General features: G+C 36.7%; 1 protein-coding gene across 12 annotated transcripts in view; it reads right to left on the bottom strand.

Moving 5' to 3' along the window:
* The window catches only part of CHD9 (chromodomain helicase DNA binding protein 9), a 173,477-nt gene that overhangs the window by 37,956 nt on the left and 117,001 nt on the right, over window positions 1-18,520 (bottom strand). For all 12 annotated transcript variants that reach the window (XM_066242904.1, XM_066242906.1, XM_066242903.1 and 9 more), the window contains 9 exons: window positions 17,046-17,167; window positions 13,701-13,944; window positions 9,357-9,533; window positions 7,823-7,966; window positions 7,471-7,726; window positions 6,175-6,385; window positions 3,778-3,973; window positions 2,119-2,286; window positions 1,300-1,479 (listed from right to left, as the gene is read on the bottom strand). In XM_066242904.1, the coding sequence (XP_066099001.1) occupies window positions 1,300-1,479; window positions 2,119-2,286; window positions 3,778-3,973; window positions 6,175-6,385; window positions 7,471-7,726; window positions 7,823-7,966; window positions 9,357-9,533; window positions 13,701-13,944; window positions 17,046-17,167 (1,698 nt within the window). The remainder of the gene's footprint in view (window positions 1-1,299; window positions 1,480-2,118; window positions 2,287-3,777; window positions 3,974-6,174; window positions 6,386-7,470; window positions 7,727-7,822; window positions 7,967-9,356; window positions 9,534-13,700; window positions 13,945-17,045; window positions 17,168-18,520) is intronic.

The raw sequence follows: 18,520 nt of genomic DNA, 5'->3' as shown, positions 1-18,520 counted from the left end.
ATTGTGTTATGTCTATTTGCTGCTTAAAGGGATTTAAAAGCTTTCTAACAGCTTTATGATCTAGTAAAAATTTCTCAAAATGGTATTTTCCTGAACCCTTCACAATTTGAGTCCAATCTCTCTAAACCCTTCATTTTCACCTCCATTCACCTCATCCCCTGCCCATATCTATGCATGCCTATACCATAATCTTTGAAATCATCCTTGCGGTTTAGCAACAAATGATTCATTTACACGACCTTCTCTGTTTCTGAAACACAATGACATCTACACTTCCTTCAAGAATTAGCTCCAATGTTATTTTCTCTAGAAAGGCTTTCCTGAGTCTCTGCTCGCCCTTTTTATACAGAATTAATCATTTACTCCTTTATCTTTTTTTTAGCAACTAGAATCCTTTCCTTTTAGTATTTCTAGCAAATAAGTTCCTGATACAAGATTTCATTAGTTTGCTGAATAAATGCCAAAAACAACTGTTTTTTTTTTTCCATTTGAAGACTGATCTCATTCTTTTTGGTGTAACAGCTGCACTACCTGACAAACAGTGCTCTCCACAGTAATTTAAAAAATAAAAGATTTCTGGGTGGAAAGCAGAGAGAAGATGGAGAAGCAAGTAAATGTCACAAGGGAGTGACAGGAATAACCTGTATGAATCAGTGCAGGACAGACACAGTATTATGTCAATAAAATCCTTCAGATAAATGCAAGATATGCTTACTATGTTGACAAAAAAAAAAAAGAAAGGAAATAAAGAAGCAAGAGAGAGGAATTTAAGGGCAATTAGCAAAATTTTCAATTATGTTTGCCAGCTCAGTTGGTTCGAGGATCGTCCCAAAGCCCAGAGGTCGCAGGTTCAGTCTCTGGTCATGGCACATACCAAACAGATCAATGTTCCTGTCTCTCTACCTCTCTCTCCCTGCCTCTCTTGCTAAAATCAATGTTTAAAAATTAAATAATTTTCCCAAGTAGGGTAGAGAGTGATAGTTATTAACACTTCCTTTCAAGACATAAATTTTGTTCTACCCTCCCCAAATTGTATTTAAATATTTAAATAAAATTACAAATCTTTTCTTACTTTTATATACTTATTCCTGTTCACTAGGATCAGATGAATATATATGACATTTGATATAAAAATACAGAAAAAGTGAAGAAAAATATATTATCTATTTCTTTTGAGATGATTCAATTCACTTAAATTTTAGGTAAGGTGCTCTGCAAATAATCAGTAGAGTAAGAGAAACTTAAATTTTTTATTAGTGAATTTTATTGTCATATGCATAAAACAGCACTCACTGTTACCTTAGCAAATGTTGACCCACGTCCTTCTGACTCAATTGTAATAGTTTTTGTACGGCGTAATAAAATCTGATCAATATCCTCTTCACAGAATTTTGAGCCTTCATCTTCTTCTTCCATAATAGCACCATAAGCACCTCTTCGAAGAAGATCTTCTATTTCCTTTTTGGAAAGCTGTTGAATCTAAAGAGAAAGTAATTTTGGTAAAAAAAAATTTGTTTAGGTTCCTAAAACGAGAAAGTATCCCTAAAGAATGTCAAACACAGAGGTCATATTTAAATTTGGGGTTTGGGGTGTACATAAGAGAGAATGCTCTGAAAGACTGCATTGAAGTTGATTATTCTTTACTATGTTTAAACTGTGGTTTGCCATTTGCCTAAAATATCTTAATTTAAAACAAAGCCTACGGGGTAGGTAATCATCAAGATTCTTTTTAGTGCCAAGATTCTTTTGGTTCAAGCACAAGAATATAAGAAAACAATTTCAAAGGAGGAAATAACAAAATAAAAGAAATGATTGATTATAAGACAAAGCCAATGCAGTAGTTTGACACTAAAATCAATTTTGAAAAAGAGTGTATAGAAAAATGCAGAGAAAAAATTTCTATCTTGAAAACACATTCTTAGAATTCACAAACACTGGAGTTATACAAAGAGACCAAGATGAAAAGTATTTATATTAAATGTCATGTTGTTCTGAAATACCCCCATATATAAAACCCTCTACTCAGCATTCGGCATGGATAAAAATTAAACAGCACCCAACCCGAGGGTAAAAGGAAATGTAGAGTAACACTGCAGGGGAGGAAGAAACTGTACGCACACCGCCCACACTGCCCTCTCTCCCGCTCATGCTCTGTAGCACAGCCTTGTCCAGGCCCAGTTTCAGGCTGGCGCGGTCAAACATCTCTCTCTCGTAGGAGTTACGAGTCACCAGGCGGTAGACTTTCACTGCTTTATTCTGACCGATTCTGTGACAACGAGCTTGGGCCTATAAAAAATGAAAAGTCACAGATTCCATCTATTTCACAAAAAGCACAAAAAACATCACATAAAAGGTATTTAATAGTAAAATATCTTGATGGAAATAACCATTTTCTAATAATGAGGGCAGAGCTTAGTAAGGTAAATAATTCCATAATGATCTACACATTAAAATTCAATCTTATATTTCAGAGAATATAAATCATCAAATCTCTTTTTCCAAGAGTGTCATCAATATAATTTTAGACAGGAAAGTCAACTCTGTGAAGAGATTATTTTAGCTGTTGACAACTCAACCTTTAAACCTACATTACCAATTAACTTTTCAATATATTTTAGTTAACCTGGGTAATTAAGGGGGGACGAAACCTAAAGTGAATAACTCTAGAGACGTAAATTTTATTTAAACAGAGAGGACTAATTATCTAATGTGTAGACAAGGGGTCCCCAAACTTTTTACACAGGGGGCCAGCTCACTGTCCCTCAGACGGTTGGAGGGCCGCCACATACAGTGCTTCTCTCACTGACCACCAATGAAAGAGGTGCCCCTTCCGGAAGTGCGGGGGGTGGGGGCGGATAAATGGCCTCAGGAGGCCGTATGCAGCCAGCGGGCCATAGTTTGAGGACGCCTGGTGTAGACAAACTGGAAGCAGAAAAATCAGAAACTACATAAAGCTTAATGTTTTATCTTAAGTTCCTACTATACTTAAAATTTATGACAAATAATATCTAAAATATTTACTAATTGGTTTTGTTTCCCAATTTGATCCATTAATTTTGAATAAACCAGTAATAGTTCAAACTAGATTACACATCATTACACAAATGAGAGGTTAAAACCATAGTTTTTATTGAGGCAAATATAATTTCCGTAACAATTTACTATATTTGGTGTTATATCTACTTAAAGTAATAACATTAATTGCAATATAATTGACTATCAAGGACAATAAAGAACTTCATAGTTTATCTTGTCATCTTTCCTAGAGAGCTTATCTTCTGCACACTTTCATTCTTTGCTCACTCAATTAATATTCCTATTTCTACAAATCCATGCAGTCTTAACTTCTATGAATACCTTCTTTTTCTATAGTATTTCATAAAAGACATACTCTATTATGTCTCAATTCTGTGCATAGTATAATTAAACAATGACTACGAAGCTCATATTAGGTTAAGCAAGTATTTCTTTTTGAGGAAGTAAAATTCTGAAAATTTCATTTATTATAAATAGGTTATTTTTAAATCTTAGGCTCATCAAATGTATATATTTTAAACAATTTAATACTGTACTCAAATAGATAAACTTTTTAAGAAGTTAGTAAGATGTATATTATATTGTCATTAAATTGGTATAATTCATCTATTTTATTTGTCATAGATATTACTTAGGGAAACACATGTTAGCTTGTCCAGATAAATATATGAGGTGCATAATGAAAAAGTTATACATTTTTTAAAAATAAACTTAATTCTCTTAGCTGAAGAATTTATTTACCTGAAGGTCATTCTGAGGATTCCAATCAGAATCAAAAATTATACATGTATCAGCAGCAGTTAAGTTGATGCCCAACCCACCAGCTCGGGTACACAGCAGGAAAACAAATCGATCTGAATCAGGCTTACTAAATCGATCTATAGCCGCTTGTCGAAGATTACCTCTGACTCTTCCATCAATTCTCTCATATAAGTATCTATCAAACAAAAGGCAATATATTTAGACAGAAGATATAATAAAAATGAAGACACATTCTGTCAACTGTAAAGTCTGTTTTCTGGTAACTTTAGGTTTACTACAAAATTAAAAAGCAATTACTACCCAAGTTTGGGTTTTACATTTCTTGGTATTGGTGCTAAGAATAAAATACAAAGTAATACAAAGATAAAAAATCCCCACATTCCTGATGTATAGGTAAAATACCACTATAATGAATATCATTTTTAGAAGTTAGAATAGAAAAAAAAAGTCCATAATAACTCCTTTGCTGGTCTCAGTATATCGGATGTGAGGGCAATCTGGTTGCGACATCTGTCGCCCCATTGATTGCCAGTGTTTATTTGGCTGATCTGGCTGGCTAGGCGGGTGTCCCCTTCCTCCCTCACCGCTCCATGTGCATCCCTCCTGACGCTGTGCGCTCGGTCGAAGAGGACGACCTTCCCCGATAGAGGAGACCGTTCTTCGGTCAAGGGTAGACGAGTAGCTGCGCACCCCTGCTGGAAACTCCAAACAAGTCTCAAGCTGATCTCAGTATAATAAATGAGTTTTCTGTACAAGAAGTAAAGGCTTTCATAAAATTTCATACAAGAAGCCTACCAACATTTCCATTTCTCTGAGTTAGTCATGTTAGTCTCTCAACTATCAATCTAGCGAGCGCAAACGAGAACGCAATTTCCTTCGAGGCATTACCATCAAGCAATTAACTTTTAACTTCCCTTAACTGTCCTCATTTAACATAAAACTCAGAAACAGCTAGATAGCGATAAAAATGAAATACATAAAAATTTAGGAACTAGAAGAAAAACACGTCACATTTTCTACACCTCTTCTGGTTTGAGAAAGTTCTCTCCACGTCTCAGCAGCAGCTCCCCTGTGGTCTGTAGCACCTGGGCAACGGGGACATGACTTCTTATAATGCTGCCTTTGACATGAAAAACATTTGAGGTTTTGCATGAAATTTACCTAATAAATTTCCTTGTCAGAAGAGATCAAGAAAATGTAAGATGGCTATTTTAAGGAATACTACAATTTACCTTTCTACTTATATGGTATAAAATTGAAAATAATTTCAAATGAGACTAAAAAAGTAGAACAATGACACTCAAAATGGCATTAGAAATAAAAAGTAAAAAATGAACTAAATAGCCTAACCAGTGGTGGCGCAGTGGATAGAGCATCAGACTGGGATGCAGAGGACCCAGGTTCAAAACCCCTTGGTCACCAGCTTGAGTGCGGGCTCATCTGGCTTGAGCATGGGGTCACTGGCTTGAGCGTGAGATCATAAACATGACCCCATAGTCACTGGCTTGAGTTCAAAGGTCACTGGCTTGAGCAAGGGATCATTTGTTCTGCTGGAGCCTCCCAGTCAAGGCACATATGAGAAAGCAATCAATAAGCAACTAAGATGCCACAATGAAGAATTAATGCTTCTCATCTCTCTCCCTTCCTGTCTGTCTGTCCTTAACTGTCCCTCTCTCATTCTCTCTGTCACACAAAAAAAGAAAAAGAACCAAATAATCTGATAATATAAACTAATACAGACTTTTACTTACTTATCTATTCAAGACGAAACCCGTTCAACTCCGGATTCCCTTTTATATTAATATGTTCATATCTGATTAGACCACCAAGGCTGATAAATACCCTACTAAATAGACAATACTTAAGACTAACTGCCATGCACCCCAAAATAAAACCCCACATCAACACATCAGAAAAGACAAGCATGAACAAATAGCAGAGAATGTGTGTTAGGAGTCAAAGTGCAGCGAGTTCAGGCTCCAGCTATAACAGTGCATTGATCTGAAAAAGATCTTGAATCATTTTTTTCCATTTTGAAGTTGGTTATAAGTCTGTTTAAAATGTCATTACTTCAAAGTTTATAAATCAGATAAAGTAAAGACCCCTCCTGGGTCAACAAATAACTATCCGTGTGCAAAGTTTTCTTAGCCCTGCTGATCGCTGCAACATAAGTAGGTTAGGTTAGGAGAAACCCGACACAGAAGACAAAGCAATCTGTACTGAGAGAGCTGAACGAACTGTTATCTGGATAAAGAGAAAGAGGTGAGACAAGAAGTAAAAGGAAAGACGCGGGCTGCAGTGCAGTTCTGCAAAGGCCTGGTGACCTCACCCAGCCTAACTCACGGAGGAACCCGGAGGCTGGGCCCCACGGCTCACCGCTTATGAATGAGATAGTCCTCCAGGATGTCAAGGCAGCGCACCATCTGAGAGAAGATCAGCACTTTGTGGCCTCCCGCCTTCATTTTGGGAAGCAGTTTATCAATAAGGACCAATTTCCCAGCAGACTGGATCATGGCTTGAAGGTGAAAATCGGAAGCAGCTGGATTATATGTGTCTCTGAATTCTCCAAGGATTTTCTCCTCAGCACCTGTCAAAGAAACACAGGAGGCAAGCATGAATGCACCAATGAAGACAACACCCAACTGCTTCCGTTTCTTAAAAAGTCACCATTAGTGGTCCTCTGCGTTTCTGTAACACATTGGACTGTTTCAATGGCAGGTAAATTACTTTTATCAGAATTATCTGTTTGTGGCTAAATCCCCACCAACACCAGACTGCTATATTGCATTGAGGATATGGACAATATCTTAAGCACCATTTTATCTCCCCAGACACCTGGCATAACACCTTATATAAATTTATGTTCACTAGAGGTTTATTACTATTAAGGAAAGAATTAATGAAAATGTGACCCTAACCTAGGTGAGTAAACAAATATTTTTAAACAAACTTCTAATATTTAAACACCAATATAAGGTTGATCCATCACTGAAAGGTGGTCATAATTAATCTGGATGTATCCAGGGACATCCTGCTGGCCATCAAAACAAGGAAACAAGAAAAATTGTATGTCCTTGATGAATACTTCCTCCAGAGTCTAGATCAGCAGTAAGGGCGCTCTGCCTCCCCTCAGCCTGTCTAGTCATCAATCAAGTACCTGGGTAGCAAGTGAGTTCGTTACTACTAGGCTGAGACTTGTCTTGGGTAACGGAAGACAGGGAGTATATTCCCAGAAATAAGTGAAAGACCCAAATGTCTTAGAGAGAGGACAAAAGGAAAGAACTTGACAAGGCCTTAAAAAGTACCATGATGGCACAAAAATGGAGAGATACTTCCTGGACAGGAGAGATACCAGGAAAAACAAAAACAAAACAAAACAACAGCGTGAACATGGAGGACTCAGGGCAGGTTTTGCTGTGTCTGTGCCGGGGATGACGACACTGAAGGAGAGCCAGTCCGCGGGAGACGGAACACAATCATACCACTGCAGCCCGGCGTGGGAACCTGGGAAGCTGTGCTGACGTCGTGTCCCCGACTCTGACCCCCTTACCATCCCTCAGAAGACCAGGCTGAGTGACAGGATCAGGGCCCTTTCTTGTAGCTGCCATGTTATTTTATTCATGAGTATTTCTCGAAAGGAACGAGTACTCATGTGCCACCTTTTTTTGCTACCTTTGATAAGATATGGATGGTTACAGCATTTCCTGAGTTCCATCATGGTATTGACCAAGTTTGGTACGTTAGTCTGCCCTGCTCCTTTGGATAAAAATGAAAAGTTCTTCTCCAAAATAGCCCTGTAGTATTTCTTTTGAATGTTAGTAAGTTCCACTTCAATGATGGTTTCTTCCTTTGGCGCCAACTTCTTTTCCACATCTTCCTTTAATCGTCTCAACATCATCGGTTTCAGGATGGCCTGAAGCTTTTGCACCTGCATAAAGATTGAAAAGGGTAGATAACATACATGCACATACACACAAATAATGACAAGATATGATGTACTTATTCACAAAGCTCAAAGGCTTACCTGCTCCTCTGTCTTCAGATCCCCAAATTCTTGCAAAAATGTTGATTCAGAAGGAAACCTTAAAGGTTCTAGAAAGTGCAGAAGACTGAATAGTTCTTCTACTGTATTTTGGAGAGGTGTGCCAGTCAAAAGAACCTTGTGTTCCTATATGAAGCAAGGATAATTCACATCAAATATCACAGTACAAAAACTCTATGAAAGTTGACGTAGATTATCAACTATTCAGTGATTGAAAAGCAAATATATATTTTTCTGACCAAAATTATCGAGTCAATTCAAAATACATTTCTACCCTCAAATCTCCATTAATTCACATCTCAATCATTTTTTTAAAAACTCTATATTACTCTAATACCTCACTTCGCAAACTATATTAATTCATGCTTTTAAAAAATGTTCTAAATAAGCATTTTAGATTTTTTTCAACAAAACGGGCTTTTTAAAAACAAAGCGTATTTGTTTCTTGTACTCAATCATTTCGGTATGGTAATTTATACAAAACTGTGCACATTCTTTATAATTTGGCTGATCATTTATTTGACTTATACAAAAGAACAAATTCTTAAACCATTAAGGCTGCAATCCAACAGTGTGAAGGGCTGATTGAAACATGTTTCTAAACTAAAGATACATTACAAATTAAACATAATAGTAAAAGAAGGAAATAAACAGAATAGTTTCAATGGTAAAAGTACAAATGATTTAAAATTCTACTTGAAAATACTACTAAATCCCTTAGCTAAATATTGTAATAGGTATCTGCACATCTGTACTAGTTAGTAAACACTCCATTTTCCGATGGCTTTAGGTGACCCCTGTGTTTTGGTCGTTCGACCCCGGCGGGGTCACGACCCACAGGTTGAGAACCGCTGTTCTAGAGACAGCCAGCTGTCATCCTGGAGTAGGGGCAGAAGTGGGAGGGGGGGCAGGGATGGAGGAGCAGAAAGCACACTGTATAGTGTATATGTACCATGTGCAGTTCTGGACATGCTAGTTCTTCAAGTGCTCATGGACTAATTATGTAATCTCCATTAGATCAAAACATTTTTAAAAGCAAACCACTTTGATCTGAAAGTCAACACTGTTAACGTTTTAGAATCCTATTTATTAATTATAACCTACATATACTAAGCATCTTCAATCATGTAGGAAGTTTATCCTTCTAATGTGAGTGACCTAAATCATACTATAACTTTGGTATAGGACTTTTAAAAGAAATTTATGGATTGAGACTATGTGTTTTCTTTTCAATAGTACATTCTACGGAAGTTTTTTTTTTAATTCTAGAAGTTAATTACTAAAGCATTTTGAAAGAAAAAGCTGAAAAGTTTTAACTCTTAGAAAACAGATGCAGTATTTTTTTTTCCTTACTAATTAAAGCAGAAAAGGCTCAATTATCACAGACGGATGTCGGCTGTATCTATACTCTAAAATGTAAAAGGCCCAAGTTTATTGCATCAGCTCTCTGACTCCAGTTGATCTTTTATCATGCAACTAAGAAACTGAATTAAGTCATAATAACGACATTCCTTACCAGATTCATGAGTTTCAGGCCTTCTAGAAGCTTACAGTTTTTATTTTTTAACCTATGTGCCTCATCGATGATCACACAGCGCCACTCAATTGCATTGAGCTCTGCACAACCGCCAAGAATCATTTCAAACGTGGTGATGATGGCTTGGAATCTGTAGGCGCCTCGAATGATTCGCCCCTAGAAATTCATTATCAAAGAAAATAATTTGCTAGAATATCTCAACCCTAATTTTTAATTCCTGCCAAATAGCATAAAAATAAATCTAAATGACATCTGCTGTAAATAAAACATTCTCCACTGAAATTTATATATATGTTGATAGAGACTCTCTTGAGTTTTAGGATTAAAATTGTGATAGCTGTGTTTTTAAAAATGTTGTTAAAAATTATATAAACATGATTATATAATTTATAATTATCCTCAACTAAGTATTTCTTGATAAAATGTTTTATAATTTTTAAGGGTTGTAATAATAATTTTAGGACAAGAAAGAAGTGAGCAATACACAACCTGGCCAATGAACTTTCAGTATTAATGTTGATTACTTGCATTCATGAGTCCACACATAGAACGGAAATGAAGTAGTGAATATAAAAATTAGCCATCCAAGCAATTTATTCAGCAAATATTTATTGAGTGTCTATGTGCCAGACCTTTTCTAGTTGCTAGAGACACAGCAGTAAAGAAAACACACAAAAATAATTAGCTGAGTGAAATTTAACATTCCAGTTATCAAATGCAGGACACAGTCATTAAGGAAGAAAGAAACAACACAAATAAAAAGTAATAATAAAAAACTAAGAGTGTGAGAAGGGCCGAGGAAGTACGAGGTCAGAGGTGACCACGGTAATTTTTACATAGCGTATCTGCGAGGCTGTTACTGAGAAGTAACATTTGAGTGAGTCCTAAAGATGAGGGAGGAAGCCAGGTTGATACCCAGAGATCTAGAACAGAAAGCATTTTGTCAGAAGCAGTAAGTATGAAGACACTAATGCAGGAGCATCTCTGGCAGTATTCAAATGCCAACCAGAGAGCCGGAGTGGCTGGCATCCAGCGTGCGGAGGGAGGAGGCTACGCAAGGACACGAAGTCTCTAGTACGGATTCTGGCTGTTACTCTGAGCAAGAAGCTACTGGAGGGTTTTGAGACAAGGTTTCATGATTTGACAGTTTTAAAAGAGTCCCTTTTGGCTGTAGTGGTAAAAAGTGAAATGGCCCAAGAACAGGATTATAGAGACCAGCTAAGAAGCTGTTATAGTAACTGAAGCGAGAGATACTCATCAGAGGTCATGAGAAGTGCTCAGTTCTTGATGTACTGTAAAAACAGAATTATAGGATATGCTAATGGCAGCTGTGCAATGAGATAAAGAATTCCAATATGACTCTAAAAATTCTTAGCTTGACTACTAAAAGTTGTTGTTATTTACTACAATGATGAAATTCAGGATTTGGGTTTTGGACATGTTATGTTTAGACACCTAGTAGATATCATCCAAGTGCAGCAGTTGGACAGGCATTTGTTTATGACTCGGAATGCAGAAAGGGGGTTAGGATTGGTAAAACAGATTTGGAAGTTTCCAGTGGTAGATGGCACTTAAGTTGTGCCACTAAGAGAAATCCGTGACAGAATGAGCATAGATGTACAGGCACGTGAAGACAGAGCCCTGTGCGACCCCATAATCAGACAGAGAAGATGAGAAGAAACCAGTAAAGGGGGCTTCAGAAGGAATACATGGTGCATAGGAATAAAATCCAAGTGAAGAGAATGTGTAAGTGGGATTAAAAACAGTAAACTATTAGAAATTAGGGAGAAATGAAGGCTTAAGAAAGATCGTGTGTTCTGACAGGATTTTAATTCCTATTCATTTAGATTAATTCACAGTGATTGCATACACTGGCCACAAAGGTGAATAACAGCTCTAGTAGAAAGTAAGTAAAAGTGTAAGTCTATACACTCTAAAAAACCTGAAATACAATGTAAGCAGTTAAACTGATATCGCCTTGCTTAAGAGTTAGGACTCACGAGTCTAATTCACCTGGGCTTCTTATGCCCAGTTTGCCCTGCAACTTTGGGGGAACCTAGATAACTTCTTCCTAGTTTAGTTTCACTTATAAATGGGAAGAGTAATTTGTTATTATCTATTTACAAGTTTGGCATGGCAAAGATTAAGTGAAATAACTACATGTAATACAAGTAAACTATTTCACATAATGCCTGGCACACAGCAAATACTCAATAAATGTTTGTGTCATCAGTGTGACTCTTCTCATGGTGATTCAGAAAATTTGAACATAATTTTATTACTACTGTGATTTCAAACTATCTAATAAATTTAAAAAGCAGCAACTATTCAATAAATCTATGTTAAAATATATTTAAAAGGGATTTCTATATTTAAAGTAAGATCTATTTATCTCATTATTTCAGAAATCTTTATATTTTGAAATTTCAAATCCTACAGATATTTTTCTAGAATGTATAACATTTACCAGAAAAATATAATATTTAATATATGATATTGTTTACAACACATGAATAACCTTTCAGCTTTTTGGCTATCATATTAATAGCAAACTCATGAGACATTAAAATTATAACCTTGTTAAAATTTCTTTAAGAGTCAAAATTTGTAAATTGTATCTTCTGTAAAGAAATAAGACTGGACTAACACATTTCTATGATTCCATATAATAGCTCTAAAATTCTACAAATGTATGATTTAGAATAACAAAACATTATGGAAGAAAGTCCAGTTATAACCTAATTAAAATGTCATACGTTCCCAAGGTGCAAAGGTTATAGTTTTTCATAGAACTGAAGAACAATGAAAGGACTTTGCAGAGGATTAATTTCATAGAAACGTAATTGTCTCAAATACAAGAGGGAAAATGAAGTTAAAGGAACAAAGTCAATTCATTCATTCATTTCCAGCCTCAAAAAAGGTAGAACAGCCCTGGCCGGTTGCCTCAGTGGTAGAGCATCGGCCTGGTGTGTGGGAGTCCTGGGTTCGATTCCCGGCCAGGGCACACAGGAGAAGCACTCATCTGCTTCTCCACCCCTCCCACTCTCCTTCCTCTCTCTCTCTTCCCCTCTCGCAGCCAAGGCTCCATTGGAGCAAAGTTGGCCCGGGCGCTGAGGATGGCTCTGTGGCCTCTGCCTCAGGCGCTAGAATGGCTCTGATTGCGGCAGAGTGATTGATGCCCCAAGATGGGCAGAGCATTGCCCCTGGTGGGCATGCCGGGTGGATCCCGGTCGGGCGCATGCGGGAGTCTGACTGCCTCCCCGTTTCCAACTTGGGGGGGGGGGGGGATAAAAAAATAAAAAAAGGTAGAACATTGGTTATAATAGGGAGGTAAAAGTACAAGGCTATGTATGTATAATACCTTATTTCAACCTGGAGCATATCACATGACCTGGCTATATACATTAGAATGATCCTTACTTTTAAAAAATGAAAGAAAAATAAAATATAAAGGTGCTATTTAAGTAGGAGTTGAGTGCCAGGCAATAAACCTTTTCCTGTTAAAAAGTACAACTTTGTACATGAAATATATTTTTATTCATTTTGTTTCTTATTTCTCTATAAAAGTTTTTATCTAAAAAGAGTTGTATCATCACTCAAAACTTCAACTTGGCACTTCATGTTTTCTGCTAGGAAATTCTTTCTTATAATTTCATCTCTTAATGTTAATGATAATGTTAAGGCCTGTGTATGTAGCAAATAGGCAGTCACGTCCTGAAGAGCATACTGCCAAAGTGTAAACGGAAAACATGCCTCTAAGACAGAGAGTACCAGAGTAACCCATCCAGGGGGGGAGCTGCAGAGCTATGCTTTCTGTATATAAAACAAATAAACCCAATTCTGTCTAAACAAAAAAACCCCAAAACATGTTTAAATCAAAAATCCACCAAATACAAAAGAAAACCTATTTGAGATTTCACCTCAATAGGAATTTAAACCCATGGCATTCACTGAAGATTTAAATTTTAAAAATGGAGAAGAAAAAACAAATGGAGGCTGATCAAAGAGACTTTTATAATTCTAAATTTAACATGCATTTTAAAACAATTAGTAAAAGAATTAGTTTTAAAATTAAGGATACAAATCTGTACATTTGTATAAATCAGAATACCTCTTTATAATGACCTAGATCACGAATATGGTTACTTTTGTCATTGTTCTCTTTAGTTATTACTTCATTGTAAAGTATGTATGATGAACAGAGACTGAAGTAAGATCTAAGTAGACAATCAAAATCTATCCTAAATGTTAACGTAATGAGTTAATGCTCAATATGTTCCAACCTACCCATTCAAACAACAAACAAAAGGACCAATAACACACCTGTGCATCCCTGAAGTACATCTCATATCGCTGTATCATCTGTCTGCTAATCAGGCTCCCATGATAAACCACAACATTAATATCAGTCCACGTACGAAATTCTCTCTCCCAGTTTGCAATAGTGGAGAGTGGAGCAATAATCAGGAAAGGTCCTCTTATACCAGTCAGAAGGATTTCGTAGAGGAATGTAATTGACTGAATTGTTTTGCCAAGACCCATTTCATCTGCTAAAATGCAGTTTCGTCTGAAATAAACAAATATATTATCCAAGTAGACATTGGGTTTTTCTTTATAGTACAATGGTTTTAGAGATAAATGTACAAAAATAACCAATGATCAAATTAAAACACTAAACTTTATAAAAATGTAAAAGTTGCTGAAGTGCAAAGTAGGCCAGAGATTACGATTTTATTATAATCCTGCAATGAGAAAACTATAAATTGCTGTAGCTCCAAAATAAAGACACCACCCAATAGATGTTTCTGCTAAAGAGTGACGTGACAAGTGCAAGGCAGACTACATATTTCATTCAGGAAGCCGTATTAAATACCTTCTCTATCTCAGGGACAGTATGAGAGGATGGGACAAGAGAAATAGAACATGCTCTCTGCCTCCCAGGCGCTTGTATCTATTAGAGAAGCAGACATGCAAATGAACAAGTAGTCATGCAATGGCTATCAAGAAGAACAAGTCAAGCACTGCTTTCCACTGCGGCTGTGTTTTAGGAGCACCCACACTGCTGGAAAGAAACCCTGATACCCAGGGCCCTCCCCTACACGTTCTGATTCAAGGTGTCTGAAATAGAGTAACAGCTGCTATCGTTTTTAAATAAGCTCCACGGATGATGGTGACATACGGCCAGTTAAGAATCGTCAGTATTAAGTTTATGCTGGATGTGCAGAGGAGGAAGTGTCCAGCTCTGGCTAGAAGAGATCAGACAAGAAGGCTGCCCTCAGAGAGGAAGTCAGTGTCCTGACAGAGAGCAAGGCCAAGGAGCAGAAGTGTCAAGATTGATCCACTGTGGGACCACAGGTTATTTAATATGTGTGTGTATGTGAGGATATTAATAAAGAGGGTTAGATATCATTCTAATTGCAAAAACTAATTTTAAGCCTGGTGAGATTAGGTTTGTGTTCTGAAGTCTGCTCCAGTGCCACTCTGGATACTAGAAGGTAAGGCGACCAGCAGTTGGGACGCTGACAGAAAAAGCCCTGCAATGGTGCAGGAAAGGGGGGGGGGGTGCTCGGACTTCCAGAGGAGGGACTCAGAGAGGAGAGCTGCTTCCAACCTTAATTATGAGTTGGAATAATTTGGACCTACTAATCAACCAAGTAAGTATACAGGGTGTAGAACCACTGGATTTCTTTCAGTTTAGTTGACTAAATGAATTATATTATTCTTAACCGAGATGCAAAATATGGAGGAAGAACAAATTTGGTACAAAAGAAAAAGGAAATGATAAAATTAATTTCAAATCTATTGAGTTGAAGAATCACTGAGATAGACATTAAGGTAGCAAGAGGGAAAAGGAAATATAGGTTTGGGGTTGAAGGCCTTAGCGATAAAAGCACGAGATCATCGAGTACTGGTGATACATAACAGCACAGTGGAGTGCGGAACACGGCTTAGGGAGAGCAAGTACGTAGTGAGATGAGAAGAGAGAAAAAGACAGAATTGTGGGCAAGAAAAACCAATACTGAAAGACAGGCACATGAAAAAGCACCAGCAAAGACCACTCAAAGGAATGTCACCGAGGAACTGGAGATCCAGCAGAGCCACACCCTGGAAGCTGCTGGAGGTAAGAACAGGAAAAAGTTTCAAGAGGGAAGTAGAAGCAACTACATGCTAGCCAATGCAGCAAAGACAGCAAATGAAGGCCGAGAACTCTCCTGTGGACCTAAAACCCGAGGAGTTTCAGAGACGGTGCAGACTCCACACCTAGACTACAGATGAAAGGAGAACGGGAGACAAGGAGCGGGAAGACCTTGGGCAGGCTCCTCGTCCTAGAAATAACCAGAAGTTACAAAGAGGACATGAGGTCGCTGGAAGGAGAAACAGCCAAGAGAAACCTTATCCTTGTCTTCAGTATTTTTACAGATAGGTTGAACCGAAGTTTGTTCACAGACTGAAGGGACAGCACTGGTTTCAGAGACAGTTTGAAGACAGAATGGTGAAGGACGATAACTGATTAAAGGAGGTTCTGAGAAGCCTGGATGAGATGCACGTCAAGAACTGAGGTGGTAGCATTAGTCTTGGTCCTGGAGAAGGGCCTTTTCATTTCTGACACATGCAGGTAGAGGGAAGAACAGCTATGGATGGAGACACATTTGTAGGCTTGCATAGCAGGCAAGGATTTGAAGGAGTTCACTTACTGGCCAGTCCAAGGCTTCTCTATGGAGCAGTCACATATGGAGAGTAAAGGGGTCAGGGTTCTAATAAAGGGCTTGAGGAAAGTGATGAGAGTTTAAAACAAGCAATTTAGGAAATGGAAAAGGGCACTGGTAAGGGAACAGTAGTAAAAAAGGAAAACAAATTCTCTTTACTATTTTACCTGGAAGGTTCTCTTGGGAAACATGATAAATACAAAATAGAAATCGGGAAAGAGCACTGCGTAAGCTAACAGGTCAACCTAACTCCATCTCACTGAGTCTGATGACTCACCGTCACCAAGGGTAACCTCAGAAGAATTATGTGAGAAGAACACAAATCATCAAATTTTGATATTGTTACTAATAATTATGCCTTCACCTGCTCCTTGGTATACATTACTATACTCCTTTCTCAATCATGTTACCATTTTTACTTCTCCTCAGTTATCTTTTTATATCAACTAAAGTGAGATAATGTTCAATAAAGCATTCTGTACAACTTTAAAAATAATTAATAAAAGGGTGATGCATTACTATTGTTCTCATATTTTGTACTGTTCCTTATCATGCTTACCACCCAGTTCTGGAAAGACTCTCATTAAATAAGACACCTACCTAACTCTTAGATGCAACAGCTCCCACCTTACTGACTAGACTCAATTACTGGCAGGAAGTACTATAGGCTAGTATTGAAAAACATTCCAAAACACAGCAACTGTTTTATGTTAAAAAAATATTTCAAATAATTACTAATCAACATATCAACTTTATTATATTCTGGTTGATATACATTTTAAGAAAACAATTGTAGTAAAAATCCTAAATTATAAATTACATTATCTTCTTGAGGTAACTTTACTTTCAAAAGCAAAGACTCCATGACAGTAACCATATAATGACATTTTACTTAATATATTTTGGCACACATAAAAGAAAGAACACACTAAAACTTTTTCTGTAAAGATATTCTACATACCTATTGTACCAATTGAACAGGAGCCAGTTGAGTCCTTCCAGTTGATATTCCCTGAGTTGATTACCATTTTTATAGTCCCTGGATTGATCTATTTTTTCCCACATGTTAGAGGGAGGACGATCCTTAGTGGAAAATAAAGAATGAATGATATATTTCAAATTTTTTTCATTTCTGTACTTCTCATAAGTAATGCTTTAAAATACTCATAGAAGCAGAAATTATAGACATTACGATGAAATTTTACAAACATCTAAAGACCAAATTAGTTTTACACAAACTCTTACAGAAAATTGAAGAGGAAGGCATACTTATTCTATGATCAATACCAAATTCAGGCAAAGACATTATAGGAAAACAACAGACCAATATCCCTTATGAACAGAGATGCAATAATTCATAACAACACTTTAGCAAAAGGAATCTAATATTATGTAAGAAGGATAATATATCATAACCAGTGAAATTTCTCCCAGGAATAAAGATGGTTTAAATTTGAAAATTAATCAATGTTGATCAGCAGACTAAAAAACAAAAATAAATATGATTATCTAACAGATGCAGAAAAGGGATTTGAAAAATCTAACACCTATCCCTAGTAAAAATTTTCAATAGAAGGGAACTTCCTCAACCTAATACGGTGCATCTATGAAGAGTCAAAGCTAACATCATACATAATATTTAAAGACTAAATGCTTTCTCCCTAAGAGGATGTCCACTGTCACTACTATTCAACACTGTACTAAAGGCACAGTCTGCATCTCCAAAAACAAAATCTTTCCCCTGTCATTTGTTTCCTATTTCAAGGAAACACATACAGAAGTCAATAAAAATGGAAGGGAGAAGCTGTTCTCTTGGTAGTACACTACTGGTATTCCTGGGAGATAAATTAAGAAGACTAGATATAAGAAGAAGATAAAAAAATTATTATAAAAAATATGATCTTTCCATAGATAACTAATTCATTTTCTTTTCTTACATCACATCTTCAAATTTTTCATGGCATCCTTCCTCACTCTGGTGCTAATTCCCACTCTATTCCTCTCTTTTAATGTATAAACTCCCTCTCAGGTAAATAAGAAATTTCTATGACCAAAGAGGACAGGCCAAAATATTTAATAAAATCATGTCTCCTTGATGTGAATTTCTTTTGGTTGGATCTCCAAACTTGAATCACATGACAACAAATCTATATTTTAAAGAAATAAAAGATTATATAATTACTAGCAACATTACAACTTGCCACAGCCTTCTAGAATTCTGCAGTTTCTGTACTAGAAATATCAATAACCTACTCAAGGCGTTTCTTTCAAGCAAGAAAGTAATCAGTGTATCTGATTTATGTGGGCTTTTAACAATATTCTATGCAAAAGGTTAAAAAAATACAGCTACTATGAAATAGCTGAACCACTTAGTTATGGAAAAATAGTAGAGAATTAATAACTGTGCTTAGAGCTGAAGCTGATATTTGTAATATT

The sequence above is a fragment of the Saccopteryx bilineata genome, chromosome 9 (genome assembly GCF_036850765.1).
Source record: "Saccopteryx bilineata isolate mSacBil1 chromosome 9, mSacBil1_pri_phased_curated, whole genome shotgun sequence".
In the NCBI taxonomy this organism is placed as follows: domain Eukaryota; kingdom Metazoa; phylum Chordata; class Mammalia; order Chiroptera; family Emballonuridae; genus Saccopteryx; species Saccopteryx bilineata.
The sequence above is the reverse complement of the archived record's forward strand: the minus strand, read 5'-3'. Positions and strand labels throughout refer to the sequence as shown.